This window comes from Arachis ipaensis, chromosome B09 (assembly GCF_000816755.2).
Source record: "Arachis ipaensis cultivar K30076 chromosome B09, Araip1.1, whole genome shotgun sequence".
Lineage (NCBI taxonomy): Eukaryota > Viridiplantae > Streptophyta > Magnoliopsida > Fabales > Fabaceae > Arachis > Arachis ipaensis.
This window is the reverse complement of record NC_029793.2, coordinates 15,281,826-15,301,077: the sequence shown is the minus strand read 5'-3', so window position 1 is coordinate 15,301,077 and position 19,252 is coordinate 15,281,826. Positions and strand designations below refer to the sequence as shown.

Below are 19,252 nucleotides of genomic sequence, written 5' to 3'. Positions count from 1 at the left end.
AAAATAGTACAAGTGTACAACCCGCCACACAAACTTAAACAGCTAATCCCTAATCTTTTCTCCTTCTCGTAACTTCACATGTAGGTAAATTGTCTAGATACACACGTCAGTTTAGTGTCAAATAGTGACTCAAACTCAATTGCCACTACGATATTTGCCACGTGTCACTTCTGGACACTTGTGAAAAAGAGAGTGGGTCACTTCACTCTATTTAAAGGCATGCCATAATGCCATGCCTGAACCAAATATATCGAAACAAAAGAAGATCAGACATAAAGAAAAATAAAACCGAGTGTTGAAGAAAAGTTGAGAAAATGCAGGCAACAAAGAAAGCAGTAGAGAACGTTAAGGAAACTGCAGCCAACATTGGCGCCTCTGCCAAGTCTGGCCTAGAGAAGACCAAGGCCACTGTAACGGAGAAGGTTTTTCTTTTTTTCCTTTTATTTCTTCAATTATTTTCTAATTAATAATAAAAATAATTTTTTTTAATTGATTGATCCATCCCCTCTTGAATGAATTTTACCCACTATATATATATCCTTGCTTCTTCCCTTTTTATTCTCCGAATTGTTATCCATACTGTTATTATTATTATTATTGAAGATAATGATGATAACGATGATCATGATGATATTGTAGAGAATGTTCAAAGAGAATGCTCAAATGAAACAAAAATTGTCACATGATGCAAAGTTAAAAGTTGAATGATGTAAATGATTTGACACAACAAGTAATTTACATAAAAATAATTACACATGAATTTCTATTTTTCTTATGCATTTTTTTTTTTTTGACAATCTTTTTACTTTTATGCTTATGGTTTTATTAGATAAATTTAATACATTGAGAGAACATATCTTACTTGAACATTGTTTCAAATTTGGAACTAACAGATATGTCCTTTTTGTTTTTGTTTTGCGTGTGGTTCAAACTTTCAATAGGCTGAGAAGATTTCAACTCATGATCCGATACAGAAGGAGATGGCAACACACAAGAAAGAAGAGAAGATCCAACAGGCAGACATGGAGAAGCATGAGGCCCGCGAGCACAACGCTGCTGCCAAAATGTCCGCCATGGCTGGCCACATGGACCGAGCTCCGTACAGCACCACTGGGCCTGCCACTAAGTCCACTGATGTAAATGGGCCTGGGTCTGAGCCTGCTGGTGATGGACAACCAATGGCACGTCCAACTACAGGCATGGGTGCAACCGCCGCCCATGGAAAAGGGTCTAACTTCAATTGAAATTAATAAGTGTGAATCTGTAATTAGGCTGCCTTTGTGACTTGTTTCATTGTTTAGTTTGTGTAGCCCTTAGTACTATACTACTATGTCACATATCTTGTTTGCCTGTTTATTATGTTCCAGTTTCTGTTTAGTTTATAACTGTGTTTCAATAAATTGAAGTGTGTTGTTAAAGAGCACTCCTGCTGACAGTTGCGTTTTCTCTTCTTTTCTTTTTTTGTTTTTTTTTTTTCCTCTATAAATAACATGGTAACGGGCAAACGTTTCCACAAAGATGAAAATAACAATGTACTGTCATGTAACCAACGAAATCGCCTACCATTTTCAGCTGAGATGTTTGAAAATGTACAAAGCCAATCAACTGCATTTCAGGATTAACTTTATTGAAAATCTTTGAAAAAAGTTAATTAACTTCCGCGTGAACTTATCTTCAAGGCCAAAGAAAATGTCACTTAAGAACTGCAAAATCATGGCACAGTAGAAGACTGGTCGCTGAGAGGACGAATACTTAAAAGGTCACGAAGTTGATTCAACACTCTTGGATTACGGGGATCAAATTTTTTGCTATTTAATTTGCTGCTACGGGAATGTGTATATTGAATTATTGATGAACCGGTGAGGCCATAACAGGCAATAGCAATCAAAATTGATCATGAATTTGATATTCGCAGTTTGTGATCATAAAACTCAACTTGTAAACGAACAGTGACGTAGGGCTCGTTGTACTCCCAATCCTAGACAATACAACATTAAAAACTCGCACACTAGGCAATCACAAACACACCACTTAACGATTTCCTACTTGACCTTGTCATGTTTAGTACCCGGAGGACTCGCTATATTTATTATTTGTTTTTTCTTCTCTAAATAAAAATCTAATTTTAATGTAGTGTAAGTAATACATCAATAAAAATAACTATTTTTCACATTAACTGTATGAATGATCATTCAAAATAAAAGATATAATTACACAACTTTATAAAATACTTTACACTGCATCAAAATTAAACTCCTCTAAATAAATACATAAAGATAAGCCAGTTTATTTCAATTCAAAACCAGCCCAGACCCGTTTATGTTTAGTTCATGTCAGTTTAATAACTGGTTCATTCAGACCAATTTTCGAACCAAATCAATTTTCTAGTTGAAACAGCCATGCCAATCCAGATATCAACAACAATGCATACATCGAACCCCTTTTTTCTTTTGCATTCTTTTACACTTGCATGAACATTGAATATGTGCCTAATAATGTTAGTATCTATATTTCTGAATCCTGATTGTCACTGAGGACAAAACTGGCACATACAAGCACCTTTCAGTGACAAGTGTCAGGGAAAGGTTAAAATAAATACATGATAGACAAAGTGCATCATCATCATATCATCTTGGTTACTCGATCCATCTAAAGTCCTACAAGTGCATACAATTTGACTTTTGCCACAAGACTTCATGCGAGAAAAAGATTTATGTTCAAAAGACTTTTGCTCCAACATGCAACCAGTTTCTGTGCTGTCTTCAACCTCTGTCCATTGATTCAATTTGTCCATGTATGTACGGTTCTCCCTCTGTAAACAAGGCAAATAATGAAATAGTTACACAGATTACAGCCATAATAACTATTCTTAGTAAGCATACAACAAAGATCAATCTGCGCTACCTAATCCCAAACCTTAGTATCAAACAAAAAGCTTCAAACACCCCAACAATACTTTAAGAAGCCCAATCATTTGTTACTTCTGTTACTTCTGTACCCCAACATTTTACTGATCCAAAACATAAGAGATAGTAGCGTACACCACACATAACTTCTGTTTAAATTATCTCAACTAATTTAATTTTTTCATAGAGAAGACAAGAGATTCACCAAAGCAAGATGCTAAGACCTTTTTTCTTGTGAACCATACAAGAATAAATTGATCAAACCTAGTTAATTTTTATTATTGAATAAAAAAGAAAAGGAATGGGTTTGAGAATGCAACAGTATGCTGCAATAATATGTAGACATCTAATTACTACCACTTTGGCCTTCAGATGCATCTGCAATCCTTGAAATTGCGTCCACAAGTGCCTGCTCATGCTCCTGTAAAAAAACAATAAATACAGTAAATACAGTGATGAGTATAATAACCATGCACGGTGACAATGTAAAGAAGGAAAATGCTAGACGGTTGGTGATCACACTTTCAGCATTTTCTTTGCCTTCTCAAGTTCCACTGAATCAGGAGGACTCGCAGCGAAAACCCTTTCAACCTGATAAAACATCACTATTGTTGATAAGTAATAGAGTTTCCCTATTTTTCTCATCATAGCATACTGACTGCTACAGCATATCTAAAAACCTACCTCTTTAACTAGTGATTCTGTATTCAGCAACTCAATGTCATCCAAAACTCTCTTTCCAACACCATTTTGTCGCGGGAGAAATTCTTTTCTGAGCTGCTTAGGTCCTCTCCCTCTTCCTGCGCCTAAAGAATCACCACCACGACTAAAGAACTTTTTAACTCCACGACCTTGCCCACTATTTCCAATTCTACGGTGTATACCAGGATCTTCACCATCCCATCGTATATCCTCAGGAGAGATCTGCAGGTGATTGTCTTTAACACAAGATCTTCTCTAACAAATACACATCCACTAATTCACTAGCTATATACATCTTTGGATGGAAATGGTGAAATCATTTTTGTTGTTTTATTTATTTATATCAGTAAATTTTAACATAATAAAAGTATGATCTATCCTGCTACTCTTCAAACATTTTTCTCATTCTCCTTTTGGTGCATATGACTTGGCTCACAAATTTATTGTAAAGATAGAAAGCATCAATTAAAAATATCAATAACAAAGAACAATAACAACAATAGGACTGTGGTGGTGGTTGTCATCTTCGAAAGTACAACTTTGATAATAATATCAACTGGTTCAATGTCTCTCCTTTTCATTAAGGAATTTTCACTATTGCTTTACACATAAACCATTCAAGGCTGATTAGTAATGATCATATAAAACAAATCAAAAGAAACAATTACCTCTTTGAGATCAACCCATTCCCAAGTCTCATTTGCCGTACGAATATCATAAACCAGAGCATGCCGACCCTGCAAAGAAAAAAAATATATGTATATCTTAAAAGATTGATAATTTAACCAAGAAAATTATTCAAAACAACCTGATTTGCACTTACAGGATTTGGTACTAATCCTAATTAATCATAGTTTTCTATGATATCTTACATGTGGAAGCATTAGACTTGTCCACTTAATTCACCTTAAACGAGGAACTGAAACTAACCATGAGAAATATATGTATTAAAAACTAAGGACATTTACAACTATTAAAACAAACATACATCGGTATGACTGTAATCAGTTATAACAGCCTCATAGAAGTGGTTGTCTTCAGGCCATCTAGTCCAAACTTTCTTCCCGATCAATGGATCAAAAGCTGCGGCCTCGGAAGGTACATTAGATGCAAGAGCATTCGAAGAGCTGCGGCTCATGAAATGCCTAGCCCCAGTGGCTCCAGCAGAAGGATAAGGCCCAGGCCTCCCCAAAGACGGAGTAGGCAACGATTGACCACCCTGTGCCAAAATTTTTAGAAAATACAAAACCAAACAGATGTCAAGTCATTATTTTTTTTCTATGTATTTCTCTAGTAATGAAGATAATTGCAATTCAATTATTCAGCTTTTAGCCTCTGGTTCATAATACCTCCTACAATTGCAGTTGTTAATTTGAACATAGAAACAGTGCTGTTAAAGTCAACATAATATATTATACAAGAAAAAGTGGTACCGAATGGGATGTCTTTAGCTTTTTGGGAGCAGAAATACTTGGACTGGGTAAAACGTCATGAATAGGTTGAGATGTGCTGCGCCTTGCAGGTTGGTAAAGTCCAGTTTGTCTCCATTCACTGATTGTATTTTCATCACATAACATTGTAAAACAATTTAATCAATAAAATTCTGTGTCTCACTATATGCATTGCAACAACATTGCAGCTGTTCAACTAATTACAATACCGTATCCGGTGGATAATTTCATCAGCGTTAACCCTATTAAGAAGTTCTCTGTGTTCATCGTCAGAAACCCTCAACTCCTTCCTAAGCTCAGTTATCAAACCTTCCTTCTCCTGATTCATATATAATATATTGTTAATATATCTCCAAAGCTAGAAAATGTAAAGATAATAAAACAGATTTCGAAAATTAAATGAGGTATATACCCAAGTAAGAGCATCAGATTGTGCTTTGAAAGCACGTAAGACAGCAGAATAAGCTTCCTGCTCTAATTGATGAATTTGAGCCTCCATCTCACTATACTATCAAGAGTGCGGAATAGAAGCTACAGCAAATTTCCCATTGCCAGCAAAACCACTGCTGCTCAGAATTCTGTTTAGATTTGAAGGAAAAAGATGGTCATTGGCAACAAAAGTTAATGAAAAAAGGATTTTGCAGATAGGTAAACATTGATGATGTGAATGAAAATTTCCAATTTTTGTTTTTAATCCACTACTAAGGTTCTTAGAATGTGAGAGATAGACATATAGAGAGAGTAGGGATGGCAATGGGGTGCCAAACTCATTTTTCTCATAAGATCAGGAAGATAACCCGCCCATCAAAACATTAAATCAACATAAGATCAAGCATAAAGCACAATTTGAAACCAAATTCAGCAACACATTAGTTATCCTTCAATTCAAACAGTAAACAAATTCAACAATAAACCACAAAAGAGGGCGTGGTCCTTCAATTCTTCAATCGTCATCACATTTCGATTCTCCATCACCATAACTTGTTGGATACTCATGTTTTACAACTAAAACTAAAGTGTGATAAAAGAAAAAACCAGCGCAGGCTCAGCGTCGGAACAGAACGGATTCAATTGCAAGAGAAAACCCTAAATCAGAACACAACATAACAGATTCAATGGAACAATGAAATCAGCACAGAATCACAATGGAAGAGTTAGGGCTAGGGACAGGGAAGGGACGAATTGTGGCTGAGAGGGAGGCGGAGGCCTACCTGAACTGACGGCGACGAGAACCAGAAGTAAAAGCAGAGCAGAATCAGCGAGGAGAAGCATAGAAACGAGTATGGTGACGAGAATCAGCAACGCCGACGAGCTCCAACGAGAGGAGAAACTCAAGCAGGACAGAATTCACGGCGAGAGTTGAGAGAGCAGCAACGATACAAACGAGCTTCGGCGAGCGGTGACAAACCTCCGGCGAGGGGAGAAGAAGCAGCGACGGCAGAGCAGAAACCTCTCTCGGTCCTTCCAACGAAGCAAGGGCGGTGGCAGACTGGCACTGCGACGGGGTTGGAAAGGCGAGTGAGAGGAGAAAGGGAAGAGAGACAGAGGCTGAGACGCTGGACAAGAGAAACCCTAAACGGCTAAACCGAACGAAACGACACTACCAGCGGCTTATCAGTCAGACAGTCGCGGTCCTGTTAACCCGCGATATTTATTCTTTAATAATTTTTAATTATTAAATTATGATTTTACCAAAATTTTTGTTAACAATTATTTTTATATTTTATTATTAATTTTTGAGGAATGTTAGGAGGCCAGCAATTTTGGTGTTTTGTAACTATCAATTGGCCATCAATAGTGTTTCTAACGGTGTGAAATTACATCTAATGATGGAAGATCACTCACTTTTATTTTGATGGTTAAATGCTGGCCAGAAAATACAAAAGTTGCTGCCCCTAGACTTTTTCTTAATTTTTTTATATCAATATTTATTATTTTAATATTAAATAAAAAAATATTACCACTGTTAATATGTATAACAATTAATATATATTGATATTGAAAAATAATCTTACTAAAATTTTTTATTTAATGTTAAAATAATATATATAGATATCAAAAAATTAATAGTAAAATATAAAAAAATGTTAACGAAAATTTTGGTAAAATTATAATTTAATAATTAAAAAATTATTGAAGAAATAATTTATTTTTTCTTAAAAAATGGATAAAGTTAACATTAGTTAACACAAAAAGTTTAAAATGGATTAAAGAGGAGGTTTTTTTTAAAGTTAGAAGGGAGGAGAATGTACATTTATAAAATAGAGGAGAGGGAAGTGTCATTTTAGCATCTCGAATTCATTTCAAATGTTCATAAGGTAAAAACTTTTATGATGACTCTTATTCCATTTTAAAAACCTGGTGTCCGACCTTTTAGAGGTCGGTCATTGTTAACTTAAGTTATTTGTGGGGTACGTTTTTGGACCTTTCTTAGACCAACTTAGTCATCGTTTATCTGAGTTATGGTCATGATCAGCGTACATAACTTCTTTACACTAACTTGAACCTCGTCGTTTTATCTTGCCGACCATGTAGGTCGAACAATGATTTTTGCGCTTTTTCGAGCTTAAGTTAGTATGTATCGTAGGATAAATAATGGAATTTTTGAAAGATGAATAACTTATTAAGAAATACTTTACAAATGCTTTTGTTACTAAGAGTTTTTAAACTCCTAACCCTTATCCCTCGTTATGATGCCTCGTTAAAATTCCCTTCAGGAAAATCCTTTTCAGGAAAAAACCATGAAGTCAGTAAAAAAAAGAGTACATCAAGGAACGAGGTTCACTTGTAGCTATAATAACTTTTTATATTGCACGTGTGCCATGACCTAGGGAGCTCGGTTCCTTGTAAGTCAGACACTTTATAGTAGCCTTTTTCCAAGACTTCAATAATCTTAAAAGGACCTTTCTAATTTGCTGCAAGTTTGCCTTCACCCGACTTCGTTACTCTGATGTCATTCCTTATCAGAACAAGGTCGTTTGTGGCAAAGCTTTTTCTAATAGCTTTCTTGTTGTATCTTGTGTACATCCTTTGTTTTAGTGCTGCCTCTTTTATCCGAGCTTGTTCTCGGACTTCTGGGAGGAAATCAAGCTCTTCCTTCTGAGTTTGGATGTTTTTCACTTCATCAGAGAATCCTACCCTTGGACTTTGTTCATTTACCTCAATTGATATCATGACTTCTATTCCATAAGCAAGTCAGAATGGATATTCTCAGGTTGTAGAATGAGGAGTTGTCCGATATGCCCACAGAACTTGTGGGAGTTCTTCGGCCCATGCTCTTTTTGCCTCTTGTAATCTCTTCTTTAGTCCCACCAATATAACTTTGTTTGCTGCTTCTGCTTGTCCATTAGCTTGAGGGTGTTCTGCCGACGTGAATTTATGCTTAATTTTCAGACTTGCCACTAAACTTCTGAAGGTCGAGTTGGTAAACTAAGTACCATTATCGGTGGTAATAGAATAGGGCACCCAAAATCAAGTGATAATATTTTTGTACAAGAATTTTCGATTTCTTAGAGCTATAATTATGGCTACTAGCTCTATTTTAATCCACTTGGTGAAGTAGTCAACCCCACAATGAGGTATTTTACCTGTCCGGATGCCTAAGAAAAATGTTTGAGCAAGTCTAGACTCCATTTTGCGAAAAGCCATGTGATGTTATGCTAATAAGTTCTTCGGGAGGAGCTACATAAAAGTTAGTATGTATTTGACAAGGTGGACACTTTTTGACAAAGTCAATGACATCTTTTTGTAATGTCGACCAAAAGAAACTGGCTCAGATCACTTTTTTAGCAAGTGATCAAGCTCTGAGATGATTTCTGCAGATGCCGCTATGAATTTCTTCTAAGACTTCTTCAATTCTGCAAGTTGGGATGCATTTTAGTAAGAGTGTGGATATTCCTCTTTTATAGAGGATTTTATGCACCAAAGTATAATTTTGTGCCTCTCTTATGAGTCTTCTAACTTCTTTTGCTCCTTAGGTTAGATATCGAATTTTAGGTATTCGATAATTGGAGTCATCCATCCTAGGTTTAAGTTGAAGATTGTTAATGTGTCCGACCTCTCTTCTTCCGACTTGATAATTGATAGTTCTTGTAGGGTCTCTTGGATCAAGCTTTTGTTATTATCTCCTGGCTTGGTGCTCGCTAATTTGGGGAGAGCGTCAGCTCCGCTGTTAAGTTTTCGAGATATATGTCGGGCTTCTGTCCCCGAAAATTATCCAAGCTGTTCTAGTATCTTCTCGAGATATCTCTTCATGTTGGGATTCTTTTCTTGGTAATCTCCATTGATTTGGGAAGTTACTATTTGGGAGTCACTAAAAACTGTGACTCTTGCAGCTCCATTTTCTTTAGCGAGTTTTAAGCCAGCAATCATAGCTTCATATTCAACTTGATTGTTAAAAGTTGAGAATTCAAATTTTAGGGAGAGTTCTATTCAAGTCCCTTCTTCATTTTTCAAGATGATTCCTGCCCCCACTTCCTATTTTGTTGGAAGATCCATCCACATATAAACTCCAACTTGTAGAGGTTCCATATTTTTCTCCTATGTATTCAGCCAAAAAGTCAGTGAGGTATTGAGACTTAATTACTGTACAAATTTTATATTTTAGTCAAACTCGAATAGTTCTATAGCCTATTATAACATCCGTCCTGCTATGTCTGTCTTCTAGAGGATGTGCTTTATAAGTTGGTTGGTTTGGACCTTGATGGTATGAGCCTGAAAATAAGGTCGGAGTCTTCTAGAGGCCAGAATCAAAGCATAAGCAATTTTTTCAATCTTTTGATAGTTTAATTTTAATGAAGTAGATGGGTTATTGTCCAACTTTATCGTCTTGAATAAGGGCCGAGGTTATGCCTTTGTCAGCAACAACTGGGTATAGTACAAGTTCCTCTCCTATCCTTGGTCGAGTAAGGATGGGTGGTTGGCTCAGAAAACTTTTGAAATCTTGAAAAGCTTTTTCATATTCCCGAGTCCATTTAAATTGACATCCTTTCTTAAGTAGTGAAAATAGGGGTAAGGATTTTAACGTCGATCCTACCAGGAATCTGGATAGTGCTGCTAGCCTGCCATTTTATTGTTGGACTTCTTTTAAATAAGTCAGCTTTTTCATTTCCATGATGACTTTACACTTGTCTGGGTTGGCTTCAATGCCTCTTTGTGTGAGCATGAAGTCTAAGAATTTTATGGCTTCCACTGCAAAGGTGTATTTTGTGGGATTTAGTTACATCACATGCCTCTTTATTGTGCCGAATACTTGTGAGAGGTCGGACAAGATTTTTGCTTCCTCCTTGGTTTTTACGAGCATGTCGTCCACATATACCTCCATCAAGTTTCCGAGATGGGATGCGAACACTTTATTCATCGACCTTTGATAAGTGGCTCCATCATTTTTTAATCCAAATAGCATGACCAAATAACAATAATTCGCCCTTGGGGTGATGAATGATGTTTTCTCTTGATCCAACTTATACGTCGAGATTTGATTGTATCCCGAGTATGTATCCATAAAAGATAAATATTGGCAGCCTAAAGATGAGTCTACCAATACATCAATGTTGGGGAGGGGATATGGGTCTTTTGGACAAGCTTTATTGAGGTCCGTATAATCGACACACATCTTCCACTTTCCATTTTTCTTTTTCACAAGCACAACATTTGCTAACTACAAGGGGTATTTCACTTCCTTGATAAACCCAGCTTCTAGCAGTGCTTGAACTTGTTCTTCAATGATCTGAGCTCGTTTGGTCAGAGCTTTCGTCATTTCTGTTGCACAGGTCAGGATCCAAGGTACACGGCAAGTTTGTGGTTCATGAGTTCGAGATCAATCCCGAACATGTCAGATACCTTCCAAGCAAAGAGGTTGAAGTTTTCGTATAGAAGCTTAATAAGGTTTTCCTGCAATCCCTTGTCCAAATTGGCTCCAATTTTAGTGGTCTTTCTGACTTGTACCTCTTTTATCTTCCGTTTAGGTTGTGGCCTTTGTCCACCCCCACCTCATTGTAGCATCTTCTTGCTAATTTTTTGTCTCCCCTTATAGTGGCTATCCTTGCATACGTCGAAAATTTCATACAGAGGTGGGGGTGGACACGACAGCACCAAGCCGATTTAAAATTGACCGATCTATTAGAGTATTGTAAGCTGAGGCTACGTTGACTACAATGTAGTCTATACTCAAAGTCCTAGACTTCATTCCTTTACCAATGGTAGTATGTAGAGAAATGAAGTATAAAGGCTTTATGGGTGCATCTCGTAGTCCAAAGAGAGTATCGGGATATGCTTTCAATTCTTTTTCTTCCAGCCCTAATTTTTCAAAGGTGGGTTTGAATAAGATATCGGTTGAGCTTCCTTGGTCTACCAGAGTTCTGTGAAGGTATGCATTAGCGAGTATCATGGTAGTTACCACGAGATCATCATGATCGGGTATTATGCCCTATGCATCTTCTTTTGTAAAAGAAATGGTAGGAGAGTCGGGAATCTCATTGCTCTCTTCGACTTAATAAATTTTTTTTAAGTGTCTTTTACGAGATGACTTGGTTAATCCTCATCTGATGAATCCTCCTGCTATCATGTGGACATGCCTTTCCAGAGTTCGGGATGGACGATCTCTTTGCCTTGTATCTTCTTCGTCCCTTCTTCTTTTCCTGTGATCATCCGACCTTTCTATGAGATATTTGTCCAACCTACCTTCTCTAACCAATTTTTCTATCACATTCTTTAGGCCGTAACAATCATTTGTAGAATGCCCATATAGCTTATGGTACTCGCAGTACTCTGAACGACTTCCTTCTTTCTTATTTTTAATTGAGCGAGGATAAGATGACTTCTCGGTATGGCAAATTTCTCTGTAGACATCAACAAGAGAGACTCGCAAATGGGTGTAGTTGTGATATCTTCGTGGTTTGTCTGAGTTATACTCTTCCTTTTTCTTGGCCTCCTTCTCTTTTTCCCGAGCTTGATAGGAGTTTGTTTGTCGAGGAACAGGCTCCCTTAACCGAGCATTCTCCTCCATGTTGATGTATTTCTCAGCTTATTCTTACACTTCATTTAAGGAAGTCGGATGACGTTTTGAGATGGATTGGGAGAAGGGTCCTCCTCTGAGGCCATTGACCAGCCCCATTATTACTGCTTCAGTGGTTAGATTTTGGACCTCTAAGTAAGCTTTGCTGAATCTCTCCATGTAGTTTCAAAGAGTTTCACCGACTTCCTGCTTGACTCCCAAAAGATTGAGTGTATGCTTTACTTTGTTCTTCTGAATGGAAAAATGAGTAAGAAATTTCCTTGCAAGGTTGTCAAAGCTTGTGACCGACCTAGGTGGTAGGTTATCAAACCACTTCATTGCTGCCTTTGTGAGGGTTGTCGGAAAAGCTTTAGAACGAGTTACATCGAAGACATCGGCCAGATACATTCGACTCTTGAAGTTGCTTAGGTGATGTCTTGAGTCGGTCTTCCATCATAGAAACTCATGTTGGGGCTTTTAAAGTTTCTAGGAACCCTAGCCCGCATAATCTCTTTGATGAAAGGATCTTCTCCTTCAAAGGGGATATCTTCCCGTGCTGTACGACAGTTCCGACTTTGGAGGCCAGCCTCTAACTTCAAGAGCTTTTCTTCTAGCTCTCTTTACCGTTTTATCTCTCTTTTCAGATCTCTTTCAACTTCTCTTTGTCGCTCTATTTCCTGCTCGAGTTGTTCGAGTCGTCCGTGGTGTTCATGGACTAGTCCCAAAAGCTCTATTGGATGAGGTTGATCTTCATTCTCCGGATGGTGAATATCGGAGTTGATTCTGCTATGATGAAGATTTCTCGAAGTGCCTTCTCCGTGTGATTCTTCTGCTCTCTGAGGAGGTATCACAATGGCTCTATCATCGGTGCCTTGATTGTGATGTTCTGGTTCTGATTCAGACATTGTGGGTCTGTCTTCAAACTAATCGTCTGCCGTAGGAGGATGTTGACTTCTAGGTTCCCAGCAACGACATCAATGTTCCGAGGGTTTCCTGAAATTGGGTTATTTTTGGGTCTAGATGTGAGGTCCAAACTCCTTTAGGGGCAATGTGGGCTTGAACGTGAGGTCCAGGTTCCTTCTGTGACAACATCCGACTTGTATTGGAGCCGAGGTGCCACCGTCTGAGCTCCTCGTGAGGAGGTGGGGTGGTACTTGCAAGAGACTCCGATGCTTAAGTTAGCAAAGGTTTAAGTATGTTTTTTTATGTGTAGATTAGATTCGAATATACCTAAAGAGTATTTAGGTATTTATAAGTGTAGAGTCAATCACTTTCGTAAGATAGTTCTACTTTTGGTGGTGGATAACTAACCTTTTTTGTTAGGAATTTGATAAGATCTTTCTTCTGAAAGTAGGTGAGAGATAATAGGAATTAGTTATGAATAGAATTGCTCTTTGTAACGCGTCTCCCGTCCTCTTTGAGGTCGGATATGTATTGGTTGTACTTGGGCTTCTTTATTTGGGCCTGGCTTATGTGTTGGGTCAGGGTATGAACAGGGACGAAAAAATTTTTGACTTATACCTTAAGGACCAAAATTGTACTTAACCCTTATAACTAATTACTGACTATGCATAGAATACACATTTTGACTTTAAACATCTTATAACTAATTACTAACTATGCATAGAATACACATTTTGACTCTAAACAAAAGGTCAGTTTGAGTAAATAACTTAATTAAGTATTTTTGGAAAAAGAAATCCAAAAGAGTTAAAAAAAACATAAGGACTTGTATTAAAAATAACTTATAAAGAAGTTATTTTGTATTCAGATCTTTGTCATAGAAATACTTGTTTTAAACTTATTTTAACAAATAAGAGTGATAAAATAGCTTTTGAAAAAGAGAAAAGTCAAATATTTTGACTTCTACAAAAGCTCTTAAATAACTTTCCAAAAAGTTAAAAATATATTTAAAAACCTGTATTAAATAATATTAATGTGACTTTTTATAAGTTAAAAGTTCAAAAAAATAGCTTTTGAAACTTTTCAAACGGACTCTTAAAGTGAATTTGGTGCCTACTTTGTTTTGAGGAGATGAAGTTACTCGTCTCACTCTTATTTCAAAAACTCGTTCTTATTTTTAGCTAATTATAGTTTTTTGAGAGAAATGGAAAGGAAAGAAATGAAAGGAAAGGAAATTGAAAAGAAAATAATTATTTTTTATTATTTAGTTGAGAAAAAAATAGAGAAAAAAAGTTGAATAATATAAAAAAATGGATAAGACTCACAAATTTTTTTTCTCTCAAATATTGAAAAGAAAAAAAAAAGAAAATTTCTTATCTTTCTCTTCATTCAATATTATTCTTTTTTTAAATATATTATAATAAAAAAGTAAAATTATTTTTTATAATATTATTTTTATTTTTCTTTAATAGGCACACAAGCGGGGATAACAACAGGCTGCGTGCGCACATTAGGTTGATGGATCAGACGAGGAAGAATAGCAAGGTTATGGCTTCATGTTGTTTGGTCTTTGGGTAGCAATCATGTTTTCGTCAGGCATGAGGGAGACGTTATGCAATTTGAAGTGACCAAATTTCACACACGGGAGAGACATTTTGCGCAACATGAAAAAGGGGATTTTGTTGGAGAGGTACATATATGTTGTGGATATCTTGTTTTAGTTTTCCTACCTTATAAATTTCGAAGCATGAAATGCCGTACACGTGATTGTGGTTTTTGACTTTGCTGGCCACAGGAGGCTGCATATATTCAGCATTTTTTCTTTGTTGGAAAGAAACTTATTGAATTTAACGTTACTCTCCATTTCTTTAGATTGTGTATCTTGTTGTGGCACAGCTGTGTCGCATTGTGGCAAATAAAATAAAAGCAAATGCATACAAAACTATAATACTGGATGAGGTTTGGGTGAGTGTGTGACTACTAAATACTAATATAAGCAAAGTTTATATTTTTATTTAGGGTAAAGTATACTTTTTATCCCTGAAGTTTGACGAAAGTTTCAAAAATACCCTTAAGTTTTATTTTGTTTCAATTTTGTCCCAAAAATTTTTGATTTGCATCAAATATACCCTTGACAGCTAAATTTTCAAAAAATTTAAGACCAATTCAACAATAATTTTATAATAACAACCCGTCAACACAAGTAAATCAAACATAATTTTTATGCATTATTGTTAGATTGGTCTTAAATTTTTTGAAAATTTAGCCGTCGAGGGTATATTTGATGCAAATCGAAAATTTTTGGGACAAAATTGAAACAAAATAAAACTTAGGGATATTTTTGAAACTTTTGCCAAACTTTAAGGACAAAAAGTATAGTTTACCCTTTTATTTAATAGCAAATAAAATATAAACCATGATCGCATAATTTATTTTCTAAGTTTACACAATACACTGAAGTGGAGCAGTCAGCAGTGTCTTTATAGCATATGAGCTTAAAGCTTTGGTCTTTCTCTTTGTCTTTGAGTGTTTCTCTTTGTCAAAGCTTTCACATTTCACTACTTCTTTGAGCTCAACTCAGCTGAATGCTTAGTTAGATCCAGGTGCTGTTCTTTCTCTCCATTTTTTGTTCTGTTCTGTTTTGTTATTTGCACTAAAAGCTTTATTAGCATAAGATTAATGTTGCATCTTTCTACATTGTTTTGGCTTGGTTCTTCAGTTTTAGTATGTAACATAGGTAAAAGAGGAATCTTTGCATTTTTCTCAGTGCTTTTTGTTCTTTTACATTCTACGAAGGTGCAAGTTCGGTTCTTTCTTGTGATTCTGTCACCATTTTCTATGGAAATCAAAACATGGGTTTTGTGTTTTGTTTAGTGGAAGGAAAAGACACGCTTTGCTCTCTTGGCTGGAAGCCATGTTTCTCTTCTAAGCTTATCTGGTTCAGAAATGCTTCTGTATTGTTCCTATTTTTGTTTTTGTTTTTTCCCATTTTTCTCACACCGCTTCTTCTTCCCTTTTATTTATTTTTTATTTAGATTTTGGATTCGTTTAAAGATCCTTGCTTTACTTTCTCTGGTCCCTTTAAACAGTTTTGTTCTTACTTGATGAAGAAAAGAGAAAAAACAATGAACCACTTTAGCTGTTTTGTACTTTGTATTTGCCAACTTTGTGTTCTGTATTGTTCTTTTTGGTTGATATATTTTTAGATTTTCAAACTGGTCTTAAATTTTACCACTTTTAACTGAAATGTGTGACTTGCATGACAGTTGGTTGATGAAAGAAGTTCTCCATTGATCAGAGAATGTTGAATATATAAAAGAAATGTATGTATGCTGCAAATGGATCAACCGGGTTGTACTGAATTTATATGGTATTTAGACTTTGATTCAAGGAAGAAATACAGTCTCAATCAGATGCATGAATGTGAAGAATCTAACCAGCATTCAAGTGCACTAGTATTTTTACTTGGACAATTCTTGTCCAGCTGCCATTCCTTTTCCTCATCTCCATTTCATCAAGTCTAGTTTTCTACTTCCTAGTAGGGCTAAGAGATGAATTCAACTTCTTAATGTACTTTGTGCTCAACATTTTCATGTCTCTTTTAGCAAGTGAATCACTTATGTTTCTCATGGAAGTTGTTTATCGTTTTCTTGTGTTCATTTTATTATGCAGAAAATCATCTCTGCTTATTAGTTGTAGGTGTCAAAGAGTATGTACAGAATTTAGTAGTTGATTTGGCTTACTTGCATAGTTGCATTGTACAATTAAATTCTTTTTGATCTATTTTGCATTTCCTATATCAGTTTTGAGTTTATCATGAATTTTTGTAGTTGGATATGTCTCGTAAAATTCTTGGTCATTAATTAAATGTATCTCAATTTCAATCTACAATTGCACCAGATCTTAAGATTCTTGTGGTTTTCTGTGGTGAATTACATTGACCTACCCTGAGCTTAGGTAATGCTATGCATGATAAAGTATACAGTAACCTCCCCTGAAATTCATCGCTTATTATTTATTGCTTCATCGTTTCAAGGATCATTTAGTAAGCATTAGCTTTGTTTCTTCAAGTCGAAGATGACTCAACATCAAATACCAAATAGCAGATGAGCTTTGATTCTTGTTCTCAGAAATTTCTGTCATATTCATAGAGAATCCAACATCAGCAAAATTAGTTTGTTGGAAAACCCAAAAATGTCATGTACGTGCTTTTAATAAGATATTAAGCCGAAATACATGTACCATTATTTCACGGTTCAAAACACAATCGTTTGATTATTTAAGCTCACGAAATTATTATCAAAGTAACCACCATTATAAACTTAAAAATGCCCTCAAACAAAAATCAAAATTGGCTATAAATATTGAAGGAGGTTTCATATCATATACATTTAAATATTCATTTGAGTTTGCTACGAATGCTCTAGAGCAATGGAACGGCAACTGCACCACGAAAAATTGGGAGCGGACCTAGATTTCCAAGGGTACTTGTTCCGAACTATGTAAACCGTGTGATACGATTATGATACACTATGTTCTCCAAACAAAGCAACGTTATTGTGATGCCTGGTTACTCTGTGTAAGTTTAGAACTGAGCATAACATTTTTTGCCAAATTGGTTTCATTGAAACAGTACTCTGTGATTCTTAAACGCGTCTCACTAAAAGGGATAAACCAACTAAATCAGACAAAGACAGAAATATAACACAAATTACAGTAGCAATGCCTTAGTTGAATTGCCTTTGTATTCCAAACTACGGGGTGACACAGTACATGCTGCTTTCGTATTCCGACTTAAGCCTCCGCACGTTATCTTCCAGATTCCTTACCTCTTTCTGAAGATCTGCTACTTCCCGCTGTAGCACCCTGACACGAAGGTAGTTGAAGTCCCTCACCTCCTTACCCTTTTTCTGTAGGAGAATAGACAGCATCATGAAAGCGGCGTCTTCCCTGGCATCATCCTCAATGAAGGAGTACCTACCCTTGGCACTGACGTCTACCCCGTATGGGTTTCCTGGAATGATTACACTGAAGGCATACAAGGGTTCGTGATCACGGTGAAATTTCTCCTCACGGAAGAAACATGGGGCGGGGATCGCAGTGTCGTAGCAATACATCGTCAGCCAGAGTTCCATGCTGTTGTTAAGGGCGAAGTCATGAGATGCACTCTTATCACTTGGTACTATCGGGGCTCCTGTTCATTCATAGGCTAGAATTTTAATGGGATGGGTTATTTTTCAACAATCAATAACTACAAATTAATAACAGCATATGAAACGTTCTTATAGTTGCATTTGTAAGTGAGAGAAGGATACTATTACCACCAACAACGGGAGTGACGCGTCCATCAGCGGTTGGGAGCGTTCGGGGTGGACGCCGAGGAGACTCCACTATTCCTGTCTCAGCCATGACATCTGCAATTGCCTCCCTCTCTGCCCGTATCATTGCCATCCTAGCTTCATAGGCATGGAGTGCGAGAAGATAACTATTGAACCCCTGGTATTCGGGTTCTGGATAGTTAAGAATCTACCTATTGGCTTCATCGAAGGAAGCATATACTCCGGTGTTATTTCCCTTTGTTACAACGAAGAAGGTGAAATGCTGCATCCTACGCTCCATGGTGCTGTAGAAAACTGTGGTGGCGGTAGTATTTCTGTGGTTTGGGGGTGCTAGGATTTTATAGCTGAGTTGTGAAAAGCATGTCCTTTTTTGGATTATCATCGCAAATAATGTCTCTGGAGGCTGATGGAGGCTTGTTGGGGAAAATTTGGCATTGTAGTTTTCGAGATATGCGCACACAAATTCAAGGAGTTGGTGTGGTCTATTCATGGACGTCGCATCACACTAGACAGGGCTTGTAGTTGACTACGGAGTCAACGCTGAACACGTTTCATAAGAACGGTACCATATGCAACTTGGAGAAACCTAGCGGTCGGGGCGTATTCCAATTTGTGATTTTGGTTGTCACAAACGGTGAGATTTCAGGATAAGAGAAAATGGCCGAAAACACTTCAATACCCTAAGAGATTGTCACCGTTAATTATGGGGCCTACAATAGAAGAGGGGGTGTAGAATTGTTCAACTAAATAGTAGAAGAACTACACAATCCTGACATTGAATATCAAGAAGACTAAAAATTCATCTAAAAAATAGTGGTGCTAAAATTATGGCACGCACTAAAAAAGTTTGTTGAGTTAAGTAAGAATAGTAAAAAACTAAAGAATGCCTTTCAAATTCATTGGAAATGAGATTTTTAAAATTATCTATTTATTTTTAAATTTAATTTGTTCTTTGGA

At 36.5% G+C, this 19,252-nt stretch overlaps 2 protein-coding genes and 1 long non-coding RNA gene across 6 annotated transcripts; 2 read left to right on the top strand and 1 right to left on the bottom strand.

The window, feature by feature from the left end:
- LOC107616551 (11 kDa late embryogenesis abundant protein) lies at nucleotides 220–1,433 on the top strand. Its single transcript, XM_016318503.2, has 2 exons — nucleotides 220–422; nucleotides 942–1,433. Exons 1-2 carry the CDS (start codon nucleotides 315–317, stop codon nucleotides 1,242–1,244), a joined length of 411 nt encoding a protein of 136 aa, XP_016173989.1. The 5' UTR covers nucleotides 220–314; the 3' UTR covers nucleotides 1,245–1,433.
- On the bottom strand, nucleotides 2,410–6,697 carry LOC107618290 (protein EMSY-LIKE 1). Of its 4 annotated transcripts, XM_016320308.2 has the most exons (10): nucleotides 6,271–6,697; nucleotides 5,472–5,637; nucleotides 5,269–5,378; nucleotides 5,042–5,159; nucleotides 4,597–4,827; nucleotides 4,277–4,345; nucleotides 3,591–3,830; nucleotides 3,429–3,497; nucleotides 3,264–3,327; nucleotides 2,411–2,812 (listed from the first exon to the last, which is right to left on the bottom strand). In XM_016320308.2, the coding sequence occupies exons 2-10, from the start codon at nucleotides 5,556–5,558 to the stop codon at nucleotides 2,763–2,765; spliced, it is 1,038 nt and encodes a 345-aa protein (XP_016175794.1). In that variant the 5' UTR covers nucleotides 5,559–5,637; nucleotides 6,271–6,697; the 3' UTR covers nucleotides 2,411–2,762. The 4 variants fall into 4 exon arrangements, 3 of the variants coding, with proteins under 3 accessions (XP_020968123.1, XP_016175794.1, XP_020968122.1); XM_021112464.1 differs by lacking the exon at nucleotides 5,472–5,637 and having other exon boundaries at nucleotides 2,410–2,812; nucleotides 3,427–3,497; nucleotides 6,271–6,687; XR_001615186.2 differs by lacking the exon at nucleotides 2,411–2,812 and having other exon boundaries at nucleotides 3,258–3,327; nucleotides 3,429–3,511.
- Nucleotides 14,436–16,785, top strand: LOC110266655. Its single transcript, XR_002354117.1, has 2 exons — nucleotides 14,436–14,646; nucleotides 16,223–16,785. It is a non-coding gene; the product is annotated as an uncharacterized LOC110266655 (long non-coding RNA).

Bases quoted from the DNA above. Each gene is read 5' to 3' on its own strand.
- LOC107616551 (XM_016318503.2), top strand. From the start codon at position 315: ATGCAGGCAACAAAGAAAGCAGTAGAGAACGTTAAGGAAACTGCAGCC. The intron at 423-941 runs GTTTTTCTTTTT...AACTTTCAATAG, and splicing joins AGGCCACTGTAACGGAGAAG to GCTGAGAAGATTTCAACTCA.
- LOC107618290 (XM_016320308.2), bottom strand. From the start codon at position 5,558: ATGGAGGCTCAAATTCATCAATTAGAGCAGGAAGCTTATTCTGCTGTC. The intron at 5,379-5,471 runs GTATATACCTCA...TATATGAATCAG, and splicing joins AATCTGATGCTCTTACTTGG to GAGAAGGAAGGTTTGATAAC. The intron at 3,498-3,590 runs GTAGGTTTTTAG...ATGTTTTATCAG, and splicing joins CAGAATCACTAGTTAAAGAG to GTTGAAAGGGTTTTCGCTGC.